Raw genomic sequence first — 19,287 nt, forward strand, 5'->3', positions numbered from 1 at the left:
AATATTAACTTTTATTGCTGAAGTGAGTTGTTTAAGATCCAGGATTATTGCTAACAGATACAATACCTTTGCCATCTAGTGGAGGAGCATTGAATTGTTCTGCCTGTCACAGGGTTGGGAAACACTGCAGTCATTCAACATGTAGAATTTTCTTGAATTGATGGATTTAAGTCAGCTTTTAAGCTGCCTTCTTCCCGAAATGTGTTTGTTGAACAATAACCATTTCCCCCCATAACTACCAAATTATACGGTAAACTTTTCTTTTTTTTTTTTTTTGCTCTTATGTCAATTTTGTGTTAGTTAAAAACAACCATTTTCGATCATTTGTTCTGTGTAATGAGGGGCCACATTTGAATTTCAACATTTTAATGTCATCACAGGAGCTCATACTGGGCAGCATGTAGCAAACACTGATTTAACCCCGACCCAAACACCAGAAAGAACCGAATGAAGCTGCAGCTTCTGTCACAGTAAGAAAAATACAACCCTATTGTAAAAATAGACACCACTTTAGTTTTTGTATACATTTAGAAATTGGACTGTTGGTGATAGAAGCATGTTTGCCTCCTGTAGACATGCTTGAATGACAAAACAAGACGTTTTTCCTGGTTGACTTCATACCTGAAGGCTAATAGTGCTGTTAAATTTTAGTTACTTGTCCTGAGGGTTCATGTTAAAAGGCCACATGGCAACTAACAAGTTGCAAGAAAACAAATGTAAGGACAAGACAAACTAATGATCAGAAAACAGGTGACCTAAATTCCAAATAATTCACCACAACAACAAATCTGCTCAAAGGCTTTAAGTAGGGCTGTGTCCAGCAAAGATGCTAAAGATGCACCAACACACTCAATACATGCATACAGCAATGCTCCTGTAGTTTCCCAAGGCAGACATGGTGATCATAAAAAAAAAATAAAAAAAAAAAAGACAGCAGGATGAAGAGCATAATAAGAAAAAATCATGCAAAAAAAAAAAAGGGACTACTGATTCCTAAACATCGTTTTCATCTCCGAATTCAACAGGAACGTAAGTGCGAAGACGCCAACGGACGGAGATGAGACGAACGAGAAAGAATGGAATGACAGCAAGAGAGGAAAGAACGCGGATGGAGGACGGGCGGTCAGTTTTTCCAGTCCTTCACGATGATGAGGCTCCACTCCCAGAACAGATGCTCGTGCTTGTCGTCGTCGGTGAACTTGGACTTGATGTTGTACGTTCCGCGGGTCATCATGCCTTTGGGCGCCTCCTCCACCGTGGTGAAGAACTCGTGCTCCTCCGCTCTGGGCCCATAGCTGCCCACCATGTACTCCGTCTTGTCAACTGGAACCCAAGAATGGAGATTACAACAGATTGGCAGCTCCACATCTTAAACGAGGTGGTCTTACCCTTTATTCCTTTCCGGAATGACTGCTGAATGTACTTCAAACCCGACACGATCTCCCTGTTAACCTGCAGAGATGTCATAGCTCAGCGCACAGAACGGACGGATGGACGGGCGGGCGTCGTATGGCTCCACGCTCTCACCTTGAAGTTGATCTGGATTTTGTAATCCACGCCCTCCTTCAACACAAACGGGTTCTTCTTGAAGTTCTCCAGATCTCCTGGCAGACACAGATGATCCCATACAGATGTGGTACTGCTCCGGGTGATGTACGGTTTCATATTTTTTTCTTATTTGGCCTTTTTGTCATTTATTTCTGAAATTGCGACATGAGTTGCTGGTCTCTTCAACTGATGGTTCACAACTTTTATTAACCTTCTTTTTGTGTGAACACACCATAAGAGTGACAATACAAATAAACACAATTCCATTAAGAACTCAAACGGTGTGTTTTGTGTATCCTTTTTACCTTATTTAAACCATAAGTGCCTTAAATTATTATGTTTTACAGCCTTAATTTTTTAAAATACAATTGACGTTGTATAGAAGCATTCAACCATACTCTTTGCTCCTGTAAATACCTTAAAACAAAAATAAACCATAGAGAAAACACAAATTCTTGGTAAATAAAACAGGATATTGAGCCATAGCATTGTTAAATATTTATCAAGGCGCGTTAGCACACTCTAGTGGATGAAAACGGTAATGTTTTACTATGCAGTAAATCACGCGAACAACGTGAAATATAGCATCATTAGTTAAACAATAAACATGACTAATACGAACCTCACTCCCTTTCTCAACCAGGTACTAAAGAATCGTTCGGTGATTCATTAACTTGAGTTTTAGCCGCTTTTCTCTAGCGCGTGCACTCTTCTCTGACCTTGGAAGACTGCGCACTATACGTCGGTTACATACGTCACTTCCTACCGCTTTATGATACCTTTTCTCGTTTCCTTCAAAATAAAAGCATTAGCTATATTATAACTACAATGAAACAAAGCAATCCTGCAATACATGAATGCAATGACAAAAATAATAGCAGGGTCATTTACAGTCAGCGCCATCAAGCGGTAGATTAGTCCCCACTGAGAAAGTTGTAGTAAAGATGCTGACCACCAGATGGCCTTCTGCATTCCACTGTTTGGCATAAACCATCATCAGATTTGTCCCGATTAACACTGAAGGGCCTCAATCCACATTTGTGCACAAAAGATGAGCTGGTGGCTCCGAATGCATGTAAATAATCCATTTGAGCACTTTGGTGTAGACAAAAATATTATCTTCATAAAATGATCTGATCTGAAAGACACACTCACCTTGCAGATCAAGTACCAAAGGGTTTGGCGCCGCGTCACATACCAGAGTCATCCGCGTCACCTGGATGTTTGGGGTGTTGGGATCTATGACGGAGAGGCACAAGAAAGCAATCATACAGTACCACACCTACATTTGATTGCTTTAGAAACTTTTATTGACATTAAACACATGAAGGTTCATTTCAACATACATTTCGATTCATTTTCGTATAATACCTCATTCTAAGTTGGTAAATTTGGGATTTTTTTTGTTCGCTGTAAGCTAAACATTTCAGAATCAAACTAATTCCCGTTTTCCATGATACTCTAATTTACTGCTGTGATTTTTTTTCAGCACTTTATGACAAATTCAACCTTCACAGACAGAAAATTAGTAGGGAACCGTTCAATCCAATTGTGCACGCCACAAACCAAAATTTAATTTATTTTATTTATTTACAAGTTGAACTTCAAGTCAAAAATTGTTATTTACAATAATATGTTCTATGGGGCCCCACTAGTCTAAACACTGTATTCTGATTAATATTGTGCATGTGAAATATGAATTAAGCAGAAAAGGACACCTATTTTTTATTTTTTTATTTTTTTTTATTTTTTAAAGGGATACTTGACTCATTGAGCCATTTTCAGGAGTACATTTTTTAAAATATATTTTATCCAGAATGAATCTGATAACTTAATTACTTTTCAGGTACAATTAACTCTTTGCAACCTGCGGACGAACTAGTTCGTCATGTGACACCCGGTGGGCGTCACCCGCAGACGAGAAAGTTCGTCAAATCTGTTTTTTTTTAATGAATGGGTGGATGAGACTCTTGGGCAGTTTCCCCTATGAGTATTAAGCCCGTGAAGCACTGTAGTGACGAACTGTGCCCTCTTGATGGCAGTGATGGTCTCTTTACACGAGAAGGATGTGATTTCCTAGTAGAGGCGGAGTGTTGTGGAGTGGTGGGGGCCGGTGGCTGGGGTAGAAAAGACGAGTGCTAACGGCGGCTAACCGGAGGCCGCTAAAAACAAAAGCTCACGCTTTTGAGCAGAGCGTTTGTCACGATCGGTCAAGAGATGACGAATAGAAAGATCAAGGAGCCGGATTCTGCATAAGAGAGTGTGAAAAGCGACAAAAACATCACGGGCGCCCACTTCAAAAGCCACCGCCTCCGGCGTTCTCTGAGACACGGAGTGAAAGTTTGCATCGTCGTATCTCTGACCAGTCCACGTCATCTGACAAGGAATCCGTGACGAATTTGGCGAACTCGAGCCGCCTTCACCATTTGAACAGATCAATTCAAGTGTGGCAAAGGTAGCAGCAGCAGAGATTTATCCCCGAAAGCTCCTGGAACCCCTGGAGGTAAGCTAACGTTTAGCATTCTGTAAATCGAGTGATCACAATTGTACGAGTTCAGTATATTGAATGTGACGGGGATGAAATGACTTGGATGGATGAGAATATTCACAGACATGCTTCTGTATACTGTATGTGCAATGTCTGTAACCTCGTACTAACTAACGCATGTTGCACAACATTCGATTACAGTTGGGGCAGCGTACACAAATGGCCCCTTCGCAGTCACACGCAGTGCGACCGAGAGGTAAAAAAAAATAATCACAATACCTTGCAACAATAACAAAAATTACATCTTGATCACAGTATTTTCGTAATTTACAGAAGCAGCTACTACACTGGCAGAGGCACAAGCGTGTGAACATCTTGCAGTGTCCCCCTGAACGCAGAAGAAAGCTTCACACGCGATCACACAAAAGACACTATTGGGTTTCAAAACAAAACCCGTGCACCCATTCATGCATGCATATTTTGTAAATAACCCAAAATTTGTAAATAGTTTATCAAATGTGAAAATGGAGCTGTTATTTCCCTGTCTAGTACGTAAATAGCGCACACGCACGAGCACGCACGCACACGCCCACACACATGCACAAACATTCCTGTAAATAATCAACATTTTGTAAATAGTTTGTGAAATGTGAAAATATTGCTGTTTACACACGCTATCAGATATGGAAATAAATCCTTATTTTGCTATTAAAAACACATTTTCATTTTTTTGTTCATGTTTTATGGAAGGCAAGGACTGTTGAGATATTTGAGATGTCACTAAACCAAAATTTATTACTGTAAAAGTCACTGTTTTGCAGAAAATGCATCATTTCACAAAAAGCTTCATTTCTCCTTATTTTGCCCGAGATTCTTGAATTATGTCAAATCAAGCCATTTTCAAATGATGATTACTAAAGAACAGAATAAGGTAGAATCATACTTTTTTTTTTCTAATGAAAGAGGAGACCCCAATCTTTCAAACGACACCCACCATGTCTATTTAGTCATAGCACATAATATTCTAATAAGCATTGAAAATGGGTGAAAATACGCGAAATCTGGTGGGATTCTGGAGTTACCTTGTCAGAAAATGCGTGGGATTGAAAGAGTTAATAGCTTTACAACTAGTTTTGCCACTTGCTTTCGACTGAAGGTCAGATCACCTGTGTTGAGGATGTAGGTGATGGCCAATCATGACTCACTTTGCTGACCAAACCCAGAAAACAAGTGTGCCGTGATTGGTTGTGACCAGGTGATGTCATCTTCAGTCGCCAGCTTGTGGAAATGTTTAGACTAATGTGGGCTCCAGAATATATTGATGAGAACTTTTTTGACTTGCCATCCCCCTTAACTCATTTGTTCCCAAAAACGTATAAATACGTTCTATTTTAAATAATGCCATGCTCCCAAAAAAGTACTTATTCGTTTGTTTTTTTCTTTCCCTTAGATGCAGCCTTTGACCTGAAGAGGTCGTTAAAGCAATGGTAGTATTACAAAAATGGGCCAGCAGGTGGCAGCAGATTATAAGAGATCGACCAGGGCTATGTTGCAACAAGCTCTTTTCCTCAGTGTTTTAAACAGATTTTTGAATAATGATGAGACTTCTAATACTAATCGCTACAAATGGAAACAGATAGAAATATACTTTTTTTTCCTGATTAAAGAAGAGACTCTAATCTTTCTTTTGGTAGGTTCCATCTTTTTATAGCAATAGAAGACAATATTCTGCGAGTCATGCAAAATCAGTCAAAATCCAGTAAAACAGCCGTGAGCGAAGGGGATTGCTTTGGTGAAAATGGCTGCGAGTGAATGAGTTACGTGCCGTTGTTGACGTGTCAATTGTGTTCTCTCACCTGCACTGAAAGAGGTTTTGCCCAGTAAGGCCTCCTTGTACTTGCGCAGGCTCTCGTCTTCCTGGTCCAGATCCTGGATCTCCTTTAAGCTCTTGGGTGCCGGGGCTTTGTAGTTGACCGCGCAGTCCGTCTCCTCGTTGGCTGCGGCGAGCGCGGCCAACTGTTCGGTTGTGGGTTCCGACTCTGCCATGGTGTCCTGATCTAAGTGGCAAGGAACAAATAAAAGAATGAAGAGATAAATAAAAACTGAGAACAGAAGGCTGCATGGCACAAAATCTTTGTTTTTGCTGTTGACTTTTTTTTTTGAACGGTGGGTCTCAACCTGAGGTCCCTGGAGCCTTTGGGGGTCCACAAGCAGAATCTTGAAATAATTTGTTAGAGAAGCTTTGTTGTATCATTTTGGTGCGTTTGCTTATAACCCCGATTTAAAGAGACACGTCTTTCCCTGCAACACAGACGTTCCTCAATATGATTTGCATTCAACAGTATTGAAGGCCGACATGCTTCAGAGGCTTCTTAACTCACACTCGGGGGCTATCATTGGCCAGCTGCACCAGTCACTGCTCATTAGAAGCACGCACACAGACTGTGAGCACAGCTCACCAGAGCAGAACAAAGGGCTGCTAGGACGGGGATTGCCACACAGCAAAATTGCCTTGATTCATGACTGGTTGAAAATGATGCCAAATTGAAATCTATTTCAAATGGCCGGAAATCCAACGCTGAAAAGAAAGCAAAGTCAGGATACTGTAGCCCCGTTTGCTCTGTTCCAGTCAGTTGATGGGTTGGCAAGCTTGGTCTATTTCGGTTCCTTTTTTTTTTCATGGTGAAAATAAACACAAGCAAAACAGAATAACTCTGAGAAGCCTGCTCATAAACTCGGCGTGGGAAAAAACACAGGCATCTGGTGACAACATGAGGCGTACATATGCTGCTGTGCAGGGAAACCGTATCAACACTTTCCAGCAACCAACTCCAGCCTTCTCAAACTCCGTCAGTCTGGTTCTTGTCTTGCCATCACCACAGTAGCACAGTTTATCCACCTGTCTGCTATGATTCCAACAACAAGAGAGGATAAGTAACATCCATCCATAAACGTGTTCTAGCTCAAACTGAACTGTAGCATATATATATATATATATATATATATATATATATATATATATACACACTAGGGGTGTGAATTGCCTAGTACCTGACGATTCGATTCGTATCACGATTCACAGGTCACGATTCGATTCGATACCGATTAATCCCGATACGAATGGTCACGATTCGATACCGATTAATCCCGATACGAATTTATAAGTCGATTGTTGCGATTTTTTTCCATTCAAATTTAGAAAATACTATCAGTAAGATTGTAGAGTGTAAGATTTATATGAAAATGTATTATTTATTTATCTTAAATTTCAGTCTTATAGAGGTTGTAATCTGTTTCATGTTTGAACAGCATTAAAATAAAAATATTAAGGCTTAATGTGCCGTTTATATAACATTCTTCCATGCTCAAGGTGTGAATCCTAAAAAAACAAAAAAAACAAAAAAAAAAACCAAAATCGATTCTGCCGATTATTGAATCGATTCGAGAATCGCGCGATGTAGTATCGCGATATATCGCCGAATCGATTTTTTTAACACCCCTAATATACACACATACATATATATATATATATACACATACACACATATATATATACATACACACATATATATATACATATATATACACACACACATATATATATATATACACACACACATATATATATATACACACACACATATATATATATACACACACACATATATATATATACACACACATATATATATACACATATACATATATATATATATATATATATATATATATATATATATATATATACACATATACATATATATATATATATATATATATTAGGGGTGTTAAAAAAAAATCAATTCGGCGATATATCGTGATACTACATCGCGCGATTTTTTTTTTTTTTAGGATTCACACCTTGAGCATGGAAGAATGTTATATGAACGGAACATTAAGCCTCAATATTTTATTTTAATGCTGTTCAAATATGAAACAGATTACAACCGCTATAAGACTGAAATTTCAGATAAATAAATAATACATTTTCATATAATTACTGATTAGTATTTTCTAAATTTGAATGAAAAAAAAACGCAAAAATCGACTTATAAATTCGTATCGGGATTAATCGGTATCGAATCGAATCGTGACCTGTGAATCGTGATACGAATCGAATCGTCAGGTACTAGGCAATTCACACCCCGAATATATATATATATATATATATATATATATATATATATATATATATATATATATATATATATATATATATATATATATATATATATATACACACACATACATACACACACATATATATATACACACACATATATACACACATATACACATATATATATATATACATATATACACATATACATACATATACATATATACACATATACATACATATACATATATACACATATATATACATACATATATACATATATACACATATATATACACACATATACATACATACATAATAATACATTATAAATTCTGTTTGGTCCAAAAGGAATTTACATAATTAGCGTTTCTATTTTTCAATTCATCTTAATATTTTTAAATGCTTAAGCATTTCCTTGATTTTGGGTCAAAATAAATAATTGGTTGAACAATTGTGATTTCAGTTATTGCCAAAATAATCATGATTATTATTTTTTTCATAAACAAGCAACCCTACAAATACATACACTTCAATGCAAAATGTTATCACATAATCAAAAATAATTGATAATGACAGCTCTCGTTGTGAGGAAATAATTCTGCATCTCAGTCAAGTCAAAGGCTTAAACGGGAAGAGGTAGTATTCTTAAATAGTCGTAAATAGGTCACCAGAAACCCCCAACATAAGATCACGCCCCAAACAATCTCATTATGTGTGTTTATCTAGTTGCGAATCACACAATAGAAATGAAAGTTGTTGAAAAATCATTATACATACACCTTGACAAATCCTCTCCAAATCCAAAGTCAAACAAAACCAACAGCGTAATCTCAGTCAAAACAACACCTGAGAGATTTGACATTGAGGTGTGAGTCGTAAAAATCACACCGCAACACACGGAAAGGTTGTGGAACCGTTGCACAACATCAAGCATACACATTTGGATAAAAGCCAAGCGGGACCTTGCATTTCCTTACGGGGCCCACTGTGCTTCCATTAAAAACAAAAAAACACTCATTCCTTCTTTGCCACTAGCATGCAATGCCTGCTTGACTGTTGTTGAAATATAGCGAGACAACGAGACAGGAAAATAAAGCCGGAAGACGTGGTGCCGTGCCGCTGTATTATTTGGTGAGGAGGAGCCGTCACGTGGTTTCACTCACTTCCTCTTCCTCTATTCTGCTTGAATGTGAGCCCACAGTGACAATTACTGTACAGCAATGTGCTACATACCTGACTAGTGCTACCTCCAACACATTTATGTTGGTTTTTGTCTCTCTTGAAAAGTGACGCCAACTGTGTCTGGTTCCATTAATAGTAATATATCAGCAACTATTCTGTTCTGTTTTAGGACAAGCCCAGAAGATTGATTAGTTTCATTTTTTCAGCTTCCAATTTTTTGTCCCACGTTGACCAAACATTTAAGTGGTTTGTAACTTAAAATTAAAAAAATAAAACAAAAATAAATTATGAATCCTACGTATTCCTCCAAGTGAAGTTTCAGACTACATTATTTATCAGATGACTTTGATTTCAAATAGCTTCTCGAGAAATGGTTTAAGCAGGGCCTGTAATAATATTTAAACAGATTTCTTGAAGCCCTTTCGCCCCTTTCAGTAAAATAGACAAAAGTATGCTTGTGGCTGCTTACTCATACTGAAGGAGCCAAGTCCACTTCTTATCTAGGCAGTAGGGAGAAAAGATTTAACACTGAGACCATTACATACAGTAGTGGGCAGCATTATTATATATTATTAAAAAAACAAAAAAGTATTGTCTGAAGTGGTTAATATTGACATTTTTTTTTTTCATTCGAGTATTCCAAACTCCAAATCATTGTTAATCAAACAATGACGAGAAAAACACCTGTATATGTTTCACCTAAATACGAATCAGCATAATAAAATAGATTAACTCTAATATCATCACGGCAGTCATTACGACACACATTCTTCCAGACTGACTCCGCGCAGACAACAACTATGTTTAACTGGCTGCAGGCCGTACACATTGTTCCCATCCTCTGACACGATTGTGAGGTCATGAGATCCCGCCAAGCAAACGCTGCATCATGTTGTTGACCCTCACCGGACAGCCTCCGTCCACAGAGATGATAACCTGATGATGTCTTGAGTGGTAAAAGCGAGGTTACATTTGTAACGCCAGTGTAGAGAGTGAGATTACAGCAAATGGGATTATGCCCAACAAAGCATTGAGTGACTGCGACATGATTGCAAAGAGGATTCTCTTGATGGGAATGATTTGTGTCACAGATGAGTGATCTCTCCTTCAATTTGTATGCTGGGTGCTGATTTCGATATTTATAGGCTTATTTTTTTCTCTTAGCTAGGGGCAGTCAAAATAAATGAGATAATGTGCAACCACATTATCTCATCAACTGTGCAGACCTTCTTAAGACTGGGAATGCAGCTGTGTTCAGAATTAACCAATCACATGGCAGTCGCACACCACCACCATTTTAAGTGCCTCTAATAAGCATGAATAAAGTTCTGCTGTTCTAGCATGATTTCCTGATATTTTGTTTTCTCTTTCTAGAAGAAGCCTGAAGGTTTTATGCAAATAGTTTTGGGCATTTGGAACTGTTCATAATTCCCTCCCACTTACCTACAGTAAGTTCCAACGTCCAGCTGAAGAAAATATACTTACATGCTTCAGCTTCACTATACAGTGTTCCCTCATTTATCGTGGGTGTTACGTTCCAAAAACTACCTGCGATAATGGACATTTGCATTAATTAAAATAAATAAATAAAATATGTTAATTATATATATTTTTCATTTATGTTTTTTTCATTTTGGTATGATTTAATGCTTTTTCATTCATCATATGTTCTTTTCATTTTCTTTCATTTTTTTCCATTAAAATTATGTTGTTTTTTTTATTTACTTATACAGCACAGTTGATATATTTTTCATTTATTATATACATTTTGGTATATTTAGTTAATTATGGATGTTTTTTCATTCGTCATTTGTTTTTTTTCCCCATTGACAGTATTTTAAGTATACATTTTTTAATGTACCTATTATACAGCACAGTATATTTTCTCTATCTTCGGAATGCAATGTTGTGGAGCGACAGGACAGACACCGTTGGAAAGGTCTCGATGAGACGAATACGCAGATGCACGCATGTCCCCGGTCGGACGTAGGGTTCAAGAGATATACACTGCCAGGAAAAACCTATTACAACAGCTGAACATTATTTTTGGGGAAATCAGAGAATTCAACTAGTAGCAGCTGTGTGCAGTCTCATTTGATGAGTTTGAATGTGATTGTTTCATTTTGAACACAGCCGCATCAAGAGGAATAAGAGGCTGTGCACACTTTTACAACAACATATTTGCCTTTTTTTTTTTTTTAAACTTCCACTGTTCAAATTATTTCAATTATTTATATTTTAGGGGTTATCTGTCTCATTATTTTTTAATATAAAAAAAACTGGCACTTGTGTGTGTATGAATTTTAGCGCTACTGTGCAATATATTTCATATTCGACAGCTCTTACTGAAATGCTCAAATGCTTCTGTTAAAGTACTTTGACTGTTTTGTGTTTTTGATTTGACAAGTTGGACAACGTGTTGCTTTGAGAATATCTCTAATAACAAATGTATGCTGTACTCTAAATTCACACAAATGTGTGTAATTATGGGCATTCACAAATGATCTGCCTCGTCAAATAGCAGTATCGACCCTTCAAGCACACAGTAGACCGACCATTTCTGCTCAGCTGTGATAGTTGGAGGGGTTTTGAGGTGACATTTAGCTAGCTGCCTGCAGCATCACGCCACCCCTGAAGCTGCCCTTTCAGACATCTGTAGCCATTTTGATCCTTTGTGACCAAATGGTGCTACTGATGATTTTTATTTACATTTACACTACCAATGGCTTTCAATATTTTTGGATTAATTATTCTACTTATGAGTTCTCAAATTTTAATAGTGGTGCTGTTGCTCTCCTAATTAAATTACAATGCAGAAATGTGATAATGTGAGAGACACAGGAGGGCAAAATTATGAATAAGCCCAAATAAGCCCCTGGGTATTGTGATTTAATGTGTGATTATGCTTTCAAAGTCTTCTTCCTACTACCTACCTATCTATCTATAGAGCGATTGGGAGACATGGAGAGAGATGGCGAGATAGCGAACACAATCAATTAATTAATCTGTATTGAAATAAAGACCAGTTTTATAATACATATTACACATAGATGTTTAGTTTTTATTTATAGGTTAGGTTTATTCTAAAATACAAATGAATGATGAATTAATATGAAAGAGTTGATTTACTTCAATTAGTTGTTAACTTAGCTAAGATAGGCTCCAGCACCCTCGTGAGGTCTAAGCGGTCAAGAAAATGGATGGATGTTTGGATGGATAGTTGTTAACTTACTAAACATCTGGACTTGCAGTCTTTTAAGTCTTCACTAAACACTTCAACAAAATTCTACCAACTAAGTGTGGTGTCAAGGCAAATCCGGAAGCCATAAGTCAGATAACAATAATAATGCAAACAAATCTGGCTTTATTGCTTCAACTTTTCATGAAAAAAAGTGAATTTCTTAAGCACTGAACTTCTCTAGTCACTACATTTTTTTTTAAATACCCAGAAAAAATATAAAGCCGAGCAACCGACCAAATCAAAGCCTCTACAATTTGAAAAGTACATTCTACACCACTAAGTTTGATTGATGGCGCAGCTCTAATAAGCAGAGTTAAAAAATTAAGATTTTTGGCAGATAACAGTACTGTAACACCATGTCACAAGTACACTATCGGACTTTCTTTCTCCTTTCAAGTTACACAAACTTCCTTTAACTGGTGAGAGCTTGACGATTAATTTCCTCTTTACCGCTAAACTCCGTCGTCAAAGCACAATTTATCATCTTTAACTTGCCACCTGTGCACATGAGCCAACTTGAATTACTGTATGGATTCTTTACAGATAATGCAGACAAAGAAAGCAACAACAAGTTATATCAGTACAAAAGCAATTTAACAGAGTTAAACACTGGCACACAAGACAAGTAATGAGGAAGTGTTGCAGCAAGAGCTCCTGTAGAGCTGATGCAATGCAGCAGAAGTCCCGTCAACGACAAAAAAAAGAAAAAAAAAAAAAAAAAAAAAAGTTATGCAGGCAAAAGAGAAGAAGGAAATTGTTTAGGTGGATGTATGAGCTTGTTTTAGATGATAATGTAAAGTTACAACTAAGAGGTAAAATAGCTCCTTTTCAGTATTTCTTTTTCAACTGAGATGGTCCTCGTGAAAACAGTCCTTGGCACAGAAGTCTCAGGCCCATCAACGCAAACACATATGTAACTCACAGACATTAAGAAACAACGAATGACTATCACAGGAAGGACCAGAACAAATAGAAGCTTTAAAAATAGCCGCTGACAAATCCCTGCAGACAGCGGCAGGAAGTTGAGACAGAATGGGATAGCAAGGTGGCCAGCTGAAAGGTCACAGACTAATTCTCCCACACACTGACCCACCACCCACACCGAAACCCCCACCCCGTCCCCACTCGCTGGAGAAGCCTGTCCAGACTTGGCTCGCTCTAGTATGTGTTATTCAATTTCCCAAAGCTAACATCATGGTCGTTTTTTTTTTGTTTTTTTTTAAGTTCGCAATCGACTCGAGATGTAATCACCAGCGCCTCTGCTGGTTGCCGCCAAGTACTGCAATAGATTCCTTCAAACCAAGAGCAACAATCAATTTAACAATCAACAAAATGCTGTACAATCAATTAATTGGTTAATCAATTAGCCCCTTATATTAAATGATCCATTTCACTTGACAGGTATTTAAAAATTAATACAACTACAATAACATGGTAACCAATGTATCCATCAAATCAATGCCAGCGATGGGTTGAGGCTAGAGGTGGGAATCTTGGGGCACCTCACGATTCGATTGCGATTACGATTCAGAGGCTACGATTCGATTATAAAACGATTATTGATTCCCCCCCAGGCAGCAGAAAAAAAACAATGTATTTTGGTGCTTTTAATGTTTCGTACATTAGTTACAAAAATAGTACAAAAGTCCTCTCAGGCCTAAATAAACTACTATTTCAGTATCAAGTTAACAGGTCAAAACAGTAAATAAAATACTCAAGTCCTCATTCTGTAACAACAGCTTTTAGGTATATTCAGTCTTCAACAGAATAAAACATAGCATTGAGCAAAAATATATTATTTTTATCCACTCAAAAGTGCACTGAGGTATAAATGAAAGACAATGTGAACTACTACTTCAATACAAATGCCTAAAAAAAAAAAAAAAAAAGTGCTTTCCTGCTTTTTAAGTTGTGTAAAGATGAACATGTAAACATTAAAGTTTCTCAGAGGTACAAAAAAAAAAAACTCAAGTGCTTTTCTGCTTTTTAACTTGTGTAAACATGAACGTGTAAACATTAATGGGATCGTTCGGGTTTTTTAACATGAATCTCAATTTGATCCTCACCTCCCGTGTGTGCGATCTGCACTGACTTCGGCGTTGGACGAGAGGAAAATAGTCCACCAAGCTGGCTGGGGTCTCGGAAATAAAGCGTTTTTCTTCTAAAAACTTTTTGTTTTCAAAAGCGTGATACATTTCCACCACAATACTCTTTTCTGAATAAAGTCAGACGCCATTACCGCCAGCCACTACTTTTCTGTTCGTTCGTTCGTATCACTGCGCGGCGCCCTGTAGAACGCTAACCGACGCACTGCAGCCAGCTAGCTGATACTTCCGCCTGAAGTTGTTTGCCTTTTCGGAGCAGGTCTGATCTCACGAAGAGGTGGGTTGGTCAGCTCAGCCATGCTTGTTGTTGTTTTGAATCTCGAGGCGGGTCCGTCCCAAAAGCGTCCCGAAGACCGCGCGCGCTACTACGTTTCAGTTCCGCGTACTTTTCGCTCCGGTTCACTTTAGTTTCGCTTCCCTTGGCATATTTATATAATCGGAATTTGGACGTTTGTGAATCGTTCTCGATTGTTCCACGGCCGAATCGTGAATAATCTAAGAATCGGAAATTTTGCACACCTCTAGTTGAGGCAGAGGTGGTATCACCCTGACTATGATCTGTGACTACCGAAACCAGGTATCAGTGCCAATACCAGTCTTATTTTAAGGTATCGGTACTCGTGTTGGTGACTGTTACCATTATGGGCCGCCCTCCTGCAGCCATTTTACTAGGGATGGGCAAGTACCGATACCAGGTATCGGTATCGGGCCGATACCAGCCTTTTTTCAAGTACTCGAGTACTTGTGACGCAGACGAGTAAAGCGACCGATGGCAGAGGGGGAAGACGTTAAGTGAGTTTTCCTTGCCTGTAACTGACGCTAGCTTGCAGCAGATTTTCACCAAAACTTCACCGGTTTGGAAATACTTCAAAATTGTGAATCTTAAACAAAAAGAGCATTTTTGTGTTTTATTTTGAGCGTTAAGACTATTGAAGAGTGACTATGCTGTTTTTTTTTGGGTCAAAATTAAAGGAAATATATTTGTTTAAAATATGTTTTAGTGATTTTTTTTTTTATTTGTCAAAATGTACTACTGGTATCGGCAGTTGGTATCGGTATCGGTGAGTACTGAGGGTCTGAGTATCGGTATCGGTCTGAAAAAAAAAGTAGTATCGAACATCCCTACATTTTACGATCAGGGACTAGAAATTAGAAATTGTATGAATGCAAAGTTGCCATTAATTTTTGCCAGTTTTTTAACTGCAATCAAAAAAAAAAAAAAAAGTTCAGAGTTGTTGTGAAACACTTATGTTTAATGTATATACACTGTGTTTTTTATGACTTTGGTGATGGCTAGAGCGTGCCCATCGCTTCCTTGCAAACAGGAAACGCACCGGTTGCTCCATGATCTGTTTCTTCTTCGGTAAATTAAAACTTTAAAAAGAAGAAGAAGAAGAAGAAGAAAAAAAAAAAAAGCAATTCATGGCGTGCGTAGATCATTAACGCAAGAGCAAACGCATAAGTATAAATCAGGCTTAACAGTTAGCCAGCCTGCATGATGAAGGCCTTAGCGTTAGCTGTCCCTGTAGTACCTAGTTTAAAAATATGCTTATTACTGTATGTATTTAGTTTGCTACCTTTTGTTCAATATACGTTAGAATGTGCACGACGACTGCACAACAATACATTCTAACGAGCAATGACAGACTATTAGCTAAATTTGAGACTTAACTTTGTGTTGGTGATGGTAGACAATTAGGCACACGGTTGTGGTCCGTTAGTTCGGCTTTGTAGTGGACACATTGCACTAGGGATGCACAATATTTATCGGGCCGATACAATATCGGCCGATATGGGAAAATATAACGTCATTTTTCATCGGCCCGATATGTATATTTTAGCCGATACATCTATTAAAGTCTGTACACTGTTTGCAACGTGAGGACCCTACAATACACCAAGTCGCGCTGCTTACGTCTTGTATAGACCATGTTGCGCTGATTACATCCTCTATCATGCCTCTCGCTCTTGTAGACAAAAAAAACAAAACAAGAACGGCTTAACCGAAGCTTATTTATTATTTTCCAGTCTGTGTTTCCCTCACGGGACCACAGGAAACAACATAACCACCCACACACCCACAAGGGTTGCTGCAATACCAATTTTGTCTATTTACTTGATTTCAATTTTTTTTTTAAATTAAGGTAGACAAATGTCAATGCATATAATTTTACCAAACGTTCACCTACCTCATCCTCATGCACTATTGCACTTAAGGTTGAATAAATGCATTCCTACTGCATAAATACATGAATGTTTTGTTTTTCCAGATAAACCAGTTGTAGTTCTGTATTAATTTAAAAACGAACTTTTTATTTTGTGTAATTATCGGTTAGCCATTTCATATAGAAAATACACATTTTTAAAAATCATAATCAGAGCTACTAAAACAGTTTTTCCATTCCTGGATGAACAAATGCAGATTATATGAAGGCTATATTAAATATTAAAAAAAACAAAACAAATGTATCGTTATCGGTATCGACCATACAAAGCAGGAAATTATCGGTATCGGTTGAAATTTTTCATATCGTGCATCACTACATTGCGCTTTGTTAGTCTTTAAGTGTGAAGTAATCCCAAACTTTGGACATTATCTGTGTTTTACACACTCTTTCCTCATGGATTGACATTTAAGATCATAATACTGATTTAATTGAGAGTCTGCAGTAACATTAGTCCATACTCCATAGCCTATTGAAAAAACAGCAATGTTAAAGTTGAAGTCAATCTAAAAAAAAAATTCTTTACATGCCCCCACTAGTCAAAACACGTACCCGTTTTCTGGTTTTAATGCCGAGCCTTGATTGGTCGTTACCTGATCTCTGAGGAACTGTGATGTCATTTTCAGTTGACAGGAAGTGCCAAAGCGGCCGCCCCCGAGATGTATGAAAACAAATGGATTTTGCTGCTTAATTCATATTCCACATGCAAAATATTAATCAAAATTAGACTAGTAAAGGCGCATTAAACTTTTTTTTTTTTTTTTTTTTTTTTTTAAACTTTGAAGCAATTTAGCCATTTAAGTGGGTTGTTTTCCTGTTCTGTCACACAGCCAGGTCAGGTATTTGTCACTTGAACTCTGCACATTTCAAACAAGTGGATGTTCAAATTGCAATTGAACATTTGGACTTCTTGTGTAAATCAAGCCTAAAGGGTTGACCAGCCTCCGCGCAAAGTAGCGACAACGGTGTAGGTTACGGAAGTTTGCTGAATAATTTAAATATTGTCAGATGATAAATCTCATTTCAAAACGACATGGTAAACACCAGACGCTTCAAATGTCATTCAATTAGGAATTTGACCCAAACCTTGTGTTAAAAGTCGGGAAAAAAAATGTGGAGGTCAAACTGTCGTCAAGTGGTGACTTCAGCATATTGCTAAAAATAGCTGTTGTTATCTGCTGTATACATTGTATCTTGTGAAATTTACAGTGTTTTGTTTTGTTTTATTTTTGCAACAACAACAAAACTATAATAGATGTTCAAAGATGCTGGCGGATTTACTCTGGGACAGAATTATTACATTTCCATCATTTCCTAGGGGAGCATTTGCTTTCAAATTCAAACTTTGCCGACAGTCATCTAAGAAACAAAGCTGATATTTTTGTAGAGTTGTAGTAATTTAGATGTTCCATAGTTAAATAAGAGAAATATGGCATAGACATATTGCACAACAGAGCGAAAGCATTCGACAGACTGTTTGAAATAAAATAAATGGTGTGACGTGATAGCAACACTTAATCGCTGAAGCTGGGTAGAAACAGAAGGGAGGATTTGGAATAATCACCTATCAGCCACAATCACTTGGAGCACATTTGATCTAAAGCAGGTGTGATGTTTCACACACATGCCGACGAGAGACTTCACGGAGTCAAAAACGATTTAAATGTTGACGTTAGGCGTGAGCCATGCATGGAAATTCATCCATTCAGACGAGAGGTGGTGGTGGGGATGAGATCCAGGAAGTTGCATGGAATCTTCCAGTAAGATCACATCGGACTTCAGAAAAAGTGGCCATGCAGCGTTTTAAGCGTTCATGGTCCAAATACACCAAGCCCTTGTTGTATTAAACATGCCAATATGTTAATATGAACACTCCAAAGCAAACGAGCGATATTACACTACCACTTTGGTCAGAACAGATTTTACACCCGGAAATGTAATGCAAAACTGTTTTTTTCCTCTCTCTCCAAGCCACGCCGCAGAAAAACGAAGTCAAGAAGACAGCAAACAACGGAGCAGAAAATTATCACAAAAAGCACAATTATAATGACAATGATAGATCAAATGTTCTATAAAACGCCCATGCAGGAGGAAGTTGTTCTTTGCCCAACAAAATTTGCCTCCTTAGTTCGGGGTTTCTAGTTGAGTTGGCACATACTTCTTCTTTCAGAGGCTACCAACAACTTCTTAGTATTCATACAAGACGACGAAGTCAAAAGTTTGTCGAATTTTTCATTGAGTCTTACCGTTTAAACACTGGAGTACTGGACAGGCTTTTGCGCAAGCAGGCGAAAGGGGCTCAAGTGAAGTGAACAAGACAAGTGACAGAGGGGAAAAAAATGTGAGAATTCCCGCTAACGGACGGAACGACATCC

General features: G+C 37.8%; 1 protein-coding gene across 2 annotated transcripts; it reads right to left on the reverse strand.

Annotated features, from left to right (window-relative positions):
• Positions 1-349: 349 nt before the first annotated feature.
• On the reverse strand, positions 350-19,287 carry arhgdia (Rho GDP dissociation inhibitor (GDI) alpha). 2 transcript variants are annotated; one of them, XM_077538963.1, is made up of 7 exons: positions 6,418-6,434; positions 6,215-6,337; positions 5,893-6,093; positions 2,704-2,787; positions 1,528-1,604; positions 1,389-1,452; positions 350-1,323 (listed from the first exon to the last, which is right to left on the reverse strand). In XM_077538963.1, the coding sequence occupies exons 2-7, from the start codon at positions 6,288-6,290 to the stop codon at positions 1,124-1,126; spliced, it is 702 nt and encodes a 233-aa protein (XP_077395089.1). In that variant the 5' UTR covers positions 6,291-6,337; positions 6,418-6,434; the 3' UTR covers positions 350-1,123. The 2 variants fall into 2 exon arrangements, with proteins under 2 accessions (XP_077395089.1, XP_077395079.1); XM_077538953.1 differs by lacking the exons at positions 6,215-6,337; positions 6,418-6,434 and adding an exon at positions 19,159-19,287.

This window comes from Festucalex cinctus, chromosome 1, assembly GCF_051991245.1.
Source record: "Festucalex cinctus isolate MCC-2025b chromosome 1, RoL_Fcin_1.0, whole genome shotgun sequence".
Lineage (NCBI taxonomy): Eukaryota > Metazoa > Chordata > Actinopteri > Syngnathiformes > Syngnathidae > Festucalex > Festucalex cinctus.

Excerpts from the sequence above, each read along its gene's own strand:
- arhgdia (XM_077538953.1), bottom strand. The coding sequence starts at position 19,285 with ATGTCGTTCCGTCCGTTAGCGGGAATTCTCACATTTTTTTCCCCTCTG. Across the intron at positions 6,094-19,158 it reads AGTACTCCAGTGTTTAAACG|ATCAGGACACCATGGCAGAG; the intron begins GTAAGACTCAAT and ends CTTGCCACTTAG. Across the intron at positions 1,324-1,388 it reads ATTCCGGAAAGGAATAAAGG|TTGACAAGACGGAGTACATG; the intron begins GTAAGACCACCT and ends CTTGGGTTCCAG.